Source organism: Pantherophis guttatus, chromosome 17 (genome assembly GCF_059756535.1).
Source record: "Pantherophis guttatus breed Tessera chromosome 17, ASM5975653v1, whole genome shotgun sequence".
Taxonomy (NCBI): domain Eukaryota; kingdom Metazoa; phylum Chordata; class Lepidosauria; order Squamata; family Colubridae; genus Pantherophis; species Pantherophis guttatus.
The window spans coordinates 2,694,102-2,700,101 of record NC_142079.1 but is presented as its reverse complement, the minus strand read 5'-3'; the positions used below and the strand labels follow the sequence as shown (position 1 = coordinate 2,700,101).

Genomic DNA, 6,000 nt, shown 5'->3' with positions numbered 1-6,000 from the left:
TGGGGCTAATTGGCCACTCCCTTAGCCTATTTAAGGAGGAATGTCACTTGCAGCAAGCTGCAGGAAACAACTTTAGTTCGCTAATCATCGCGTTGGGATTTCTCTGCAACCTGGTTTCTGGGCTTTCTGTCAACTCCAGTAAGACTCTGACTATCTTATCTGTGGAATTCTGGCAGGCTGTTAAGAACGCTTATTAACAGCCAGCATTTGCTAAAACTACATTATTTGAGCAAACTTAAGTTTTGTTCAGAATTTGTGTGTGCTGTGTTCTCTGGGATCCGTGGCTGGGGCAGAACAATCCCTTAAGGTGTCTGGTGATTTTTTAACCTTTAGGGCAGTGTACCTCCTCACCCTTGGCAGCTTGAAGGTATCTGGATTTCAACTCCCAGAATTCCCCGAGCTAGGAATTCTGGGAGTTGAAGTCCACACTTCTTTCAAGCTTGCCAAAGTTGAGAAAAACACCGCTTTAAGGAAAAAACGGCTGGGAGGGCTCAACATCTTTGCAGGCGTCATCGAGCAGGTGGTCTCCTCCACCCTCCTCCTTCCTCTTCCTCACCCATCTGGAGGACACGCTAAGCATCCCGATGAAAAGTCCTTCTTCTTTCCTCCCCCCCCCTCCACTCCCTCATTTGCAGAGTGGGACGTAATTAGAGGAACGTCAGGCGGTGCGCTTCGGTGTGCAGCTCTGCCAGAGAGAGAGAGAGAGAGAGAGGGTCCATGGCATCGTTCCATTTCTGCTGCCATGTGAACGGGAGAGGGGGGGCGAAGATTTACAGCCTCTTGTTGAGGGGTTCTCACAGAGAGAGGAGGGGGTGCCAACCCTAAGCGCTTGTGTCCCGATGAATGAATGGGGCATCCGGTTTGGAAAATTCCCACACAGAGGCTAGCAGGAAGCCACAGGAGACTCCCTTGTGCCTTCTTGGGGTTCTGAATCCTCTTTTGTGTCTCGGGAGGTGTGAAGGGGGCGGGGAAGGGGTGCGCGCAGCGACAACCAACCGGGCAGCCCAAGGCCCAGATGGGAGACTAGAGTGGGCTGCAAAGATCTGAACGGCCACCTGAAGGCATCAAAGAGCTCCATTCAGCCATTAGTCCGGCCATCTGGGTTTTCGCAGCTGGAGCAGGCAGCCAAAAATCTTTTTGGTGTGTGTCTCCAGCCAGAACATCCAATGAATACCCACCACCAAAATAACAACAACAACAACAAAACAACAACAACCCTACAGTAGTTTCACAAGCCAATAACTTGAATTGAAGATTTGAGCAGGACTTCCTGGCTCCTCTTTCCACACAGTCCTTCTTTCAGCAGGGACCCTTCTCTGGCAACCTGCGCTGCTCGTTTGCATGCCCAAAGACCCCGGCACAGAGAAGGGCTCTATTTTGGGGGTTCCGAAAGGAACCTAGGATAGGATAGGATAGGATAGGATAGGATAGGATAGGATAGGATAGGATAGGATAGGATAGGATAGGATAGGATGGTGGGTGGGTGGATGGATGGATGGATGGATGGATGGATGGATGGATGGATGGATGGATGGATAGATGGATGGATGATAGGTAGATAGGATAGATAGATAGATAGATAGATAGATAGATAGATAGATAGATAGATAGATAGATAGGATAGATAGGTAGGTAGGTAGGTAGGTAGGTAGGTAGGTAGATGATAGGATAGATAGGATAGATAGATAGATAGATAGATAGATAGATAGATAGATAGATAGAAGATGGATGGATGGATGGATGGATGGACGGATGGATAGATAGAAAGATAGATGAAAGGGGAGGGGAGAGAGAGAGATGAGACATAGATAGATACAATTGCACTTAGACCTAAGCGGTTTACAGAATCAGCCTCTTGCCCCCAACAATCCGGGTCCTCATTTCACCGACCTCGAAAGGAGGGAAGGCTAATGGAGGTATTGTCTCTGTGGGGTTTCCCCCCCCACATCACCTCTTCCCCGCCAAGGGCTTTCATCCCCCCTCCCCCTCTCTTTCAGCGAAGGGCGGGGTCAGGCTCGCAGCCCTCCTTAAGCGCCCCTGGCACTCCCACCCCGCAGCCCAGCCTGGCTGAGCGGCGGCCGTCGAAAGTGGGCAGAGGCGGAGGCGCAGAGGCAGGCAAAGGGCAGCTGCAGCGATGGAGAGCTCCTTTTACGACTACGACGAGGAGCCTCCGGGCAACTGGAGCGAGGCGGCTTGGGGTCCCGGGGGCTGCCCGTGGGAGGAAGCCGAGACGGACTGGGAGCTCTCATTCTCGCTGCTGCCCGTCCTCTACATGCTGGTCTTCGTGCTGGGGCTGTCGGGCAACGGGCTGGTGATTTTCACCGTCTGGCGGGGCCCGCCTGGCAAACGCCGCTCGGCTGACGCTTATATTGGCAACCTGGCGCTCGCCGACCTGGCTTTCGTGGTGACCTTGCCGCTTTGGGCGGCTTACACCGCGCTGCGCTTCCACTGGCCCTTCGGCTCGGCGCTGTGCAAGCTCAGCAGTTACCTGGTGCTCCTCAACATGTTCGCTTCGGCTTTTTGCCTGGGCTGCCTGGGCTTCGAGAGGTACCTGGCCATCGTGCACGCGCTGCCTCGCTCGGCCGGCCGGCTTCCGTCCTCCTCCTCCTCTTCTTCCTCCTCCTCCTCCTCTTGCGCGTCCCCGCGGCCGCGCACCTGGACGCTGCTCTCGCTGGCTGCCGTGTGGTTGTTAGCCGGCTTGCTGGCGCTGCCGGCGCTGCTGCTGCGGCAGACTCGGCTGAGCCCTCGCGCGGGCAACACCTCGGCGGTGGAATGCGACATGGATTTCAGCGGCTTGGCCGGCAGTCCCGAAGAGGCAGCCCGTTGGCTGGCGGCGCTGAGTTTAGCCACGACGGCGCTGGGTTTCGTGGTGCCTCTGCTGCTGCTGACGCTTTGCTACTGCTGCATCGGAGCCGCTGTAAGCCGCCACTTCCGACGGCGAGCCCGCAAAGAGGAAAGCCGGCAGCGCCGGCGGCTTTTACGCATCATCGTGACTCTGGTTGCCGTCTTCGCTTTGTGTTGGCTGCCTTTCCACCTGCTGAAGAGCCTCTACGTGCTGGCTTGGGTGGGGTTGCTGAGTTTGCCCTGCGCCTGGCTGGACCTGATCCTGCGCCTGCACCCTTACGCCACCTGCCTGGCTTACATCAACAGCTGCCTCAACCCCTTCCTCTACGCCTTCTTCGACGGCCGCTTCCGCGCACAGTGCTTGTTGCTGCTCGGGCTGCGCTCTCCACGCAGGGGACCCGCCGGCTCCGTCTCGTCCACGCTCAGCGGCCAGACGCAGAAGTCGGAGCTGCCTTCCTCGGGCACCAAGGTGTAAAGGAGGCTTAGCGCGCCTCCCGGCTTCGGGGATCGCCAAAACGGCCTTTGGAGACAGGAGTGGGGTTGGTTTTTTTGTTGGCCGGGATCGCCAAGCTGGCGCCCCCCGCCTGGACCGTCCCCGTCCTTGAGAACTTTCCCTTCTTCCCTGGCTACGGACTGGTTCTTCTCTCGCGACCCGGGAACCCACCGTTTTGGGGCAGGTCCTTGCGGTGGGCAATTCCCTTTTTGTACCCAATAAAGTCTAAAAAAAAAATATTAAAGGAGAGTCGGTTCTTGTCTTAGCTGTTTTGCTCTGGCGCGGAGTTTTGGAAAAAAGGGGGAGAGGAGGGGAATTTTGTTTTTTTTTTAATTTGATTTATATGCCGCCCTTCTCCGGAGACTCAGGGCGGCTTACAATGCGTTAAGCAATAGCCTTCATCCTTTTGTATATTTATACAAAGTCAGCTTCTCTTTTTTTCTTTTTTTTTCTTTCTTTCCTTCCTTCCTTCTTTCTCTTTCTTTTTTTTTTTTTAATTTGATTTATATGCCGCCCTTCTCCGGAGACTCAGGGCGGCTTACAATGCGTTAAGCAATAGCCTTCATCCTTTTGTATATTTATACAAAGTCAGCTTCTCTTTTTTTCTTTTTTCTTTTTTTTTCTTTCTTTCCTTCCTTCCTTCTTTCTCTTTCTTTTTTTTTTTTTAATTTGATTTATATGCCGCCCTTCTCCGGAGACTCAGGGCGGCTTACAATGTGCTCAGCAATAGCCTTCATCCTTTTTGTATATTTATACAAAGTCAGCTTATTGCCCCCACAAACTGGGTCCTCATTTCACCTACCTTAGAAAGGATGGAAGGCTGAGTCAACCTTGAGCCTGGTAAGATTTGAACCCTGCAGTAATTGCAGGCAGTTGGTCTTAATAACCAGCTTAATAACAGGGTGCCTTAAACCCCTGTACTACCAAGTTCGTCCAGGTGGGGAGGAGCGGCCGATGCCTGAAGCCAAGGGATTTTTTTCCCCTTGCAGGGGTTGTGGGGAGGCGACGCCAAGCTGGGTTCAGAATGCAGAATAATTGGAAGGGACCTTAGAGGTCTTCTAGTCCAGCCTCCTACTCAAGCAAGGGACCGCTGTACCACTTCAGGCAAATGGCCGTCCAGTCTCTTCTTTAAAAAAAAAAAAAACCTTCCACAATTTCTGGTGGCAAGTAGTTCCAAGGATTAATTGTCCTCGCTGTTAGGAAATAATTCCAGAATTGCTTCTCTCCTCGATTAGTTTCCATCTGTTGTTTCTTGTCCTGCCTGCAGGGGCTTTGGAAAATAGGTTGAGCCCCTCCTCTTTTGGGGCAGCCCCTCAAATATTGGAACACTGCTGTCGTGTCACCCCTAGTCCTTCTTTTCACTAAAAAAAAACCCAATTCCTGTATCCGTTCATGTTTTTGCTCCCCTCTGCACTTTTCCAGTCTCAACCTCTTTTTTTTAAATGTTTTTTTTTAAAAAAAAAACCAAGTTATTCCAGATGTGGTCTTACTAAAAGTTTTACAAAGCGGTACTAATAGTTGACACGATTTTGATTCTATGCCTCTGTTCACAACTACCAAGGGTTTTAAAATCAGATCCGTGCTTAAGATTTCTGCTAAACTTGAGCTTGATGAGATGTTTGAAACCAAGTCGTAATATTTGGATTAAGTGATAAATCGTTGCACGACGTGCCAAAAACAGCTGGATTTTGACAACAGAATAAACCACAGATTATCCCAGCATTTTTTTTGGGGGGGGGGTGTTATGTCTGCAAAGGCAGGTTTTCTACAACTTAACTTTGCCGATGGCTGGGGGATTCTGGGAGTTGAAGTCCACCCAACTTCAAGCTTCCAAGGTTGAGAAACACTGTTGTAAAGTCTAGACTAATTTATGTCCTCCCTCTTTGTAAATCTTGAATGTGTGCCAATGTATTAAAACTATTTGGGGGTAATTTTGGATGTCCTGGTGAATTGGCCCCATTCTTTACAAAACAAAAAAAACTCATGGAAGCCCATCACCGTTGCTCTTCCCATGCTAATTTTAAATTCCGTAAGCCAACCATGCACCCGTGGTCACGGATGGGAGTTTGATCACTTGCACAATTTGCTTCTGTGATCCTTGAATGCTCTCATTATGAGCCAAACAATTCCTACTTTCTCTCCGAGAGTCTATAAATCTATATCAGATTTCCTTGTCTGCTGCTTCTGCTTATTTCTACCTCCCCTCCCCTTGTTCTCTCCCCCCCTCTTCACTTGGGGCAGGGGAAGCAAACTCCTCCTTCTTGGTTCAAGAGTCAGAAAATTCTCGGGATTTGATCCCTTCATCCCGGTTCTCTGCCCACACAGCTCCTATTAGTACCTTTACTACCTGGGACCAGAGCCCCAGAGCTCTTCTCGCCCCACGCAGACGCCCCTCCCTTTCATGACAGCCTCTTTGTCACCTGTCCACCTTCACCCCGGCAGCTAGGATTGGTCAGTGATTGGGGTTTGTGAACCCCCCATGATAAAATTAGCAAGGGACGCGGTGGCTGAGTGGCTAAGACGCTGAGCTTGTCGATCGAAAGGTTGACAGTTCAGTGGTTCGAATCCCTGGTGGGGATGGGATGAGCTCCCGTTCCTTGTCCCAGCTTCCGCCAACCTAGCAGTTCGAAAGCAGGTAAAAAAAAATGCAAGTAGAGAAATAG

The 6,000-nt window shown here is 51.1% G+C and overlaps 1 protein-coding gene across 1 annotated transcript; it reads left to right on the top strand.

Moving 5' to 3' along the window:
* Positions 1 to 2,061: 2,061 nt before the first annotated feature.
* Positions 2,062 to 4,480, top strand: LOC117672153 (apelin receptor-like). Its single transcript, XM_034428629.3, has one exon. It carries the CDS (start codon positions 2,135 to 2,137, stop codon positions 3,317 to 3,319), a length of 1,185 nt encoding a protein of 394 aa, XP_034284520.1. The 5' UTR covers positions 2,062 to 2,134; the 3' UTR covers positions 3,320 to 4,480.
* Positions 4,481 to 6,000: the final 1,520 nt, after the last annotated feature.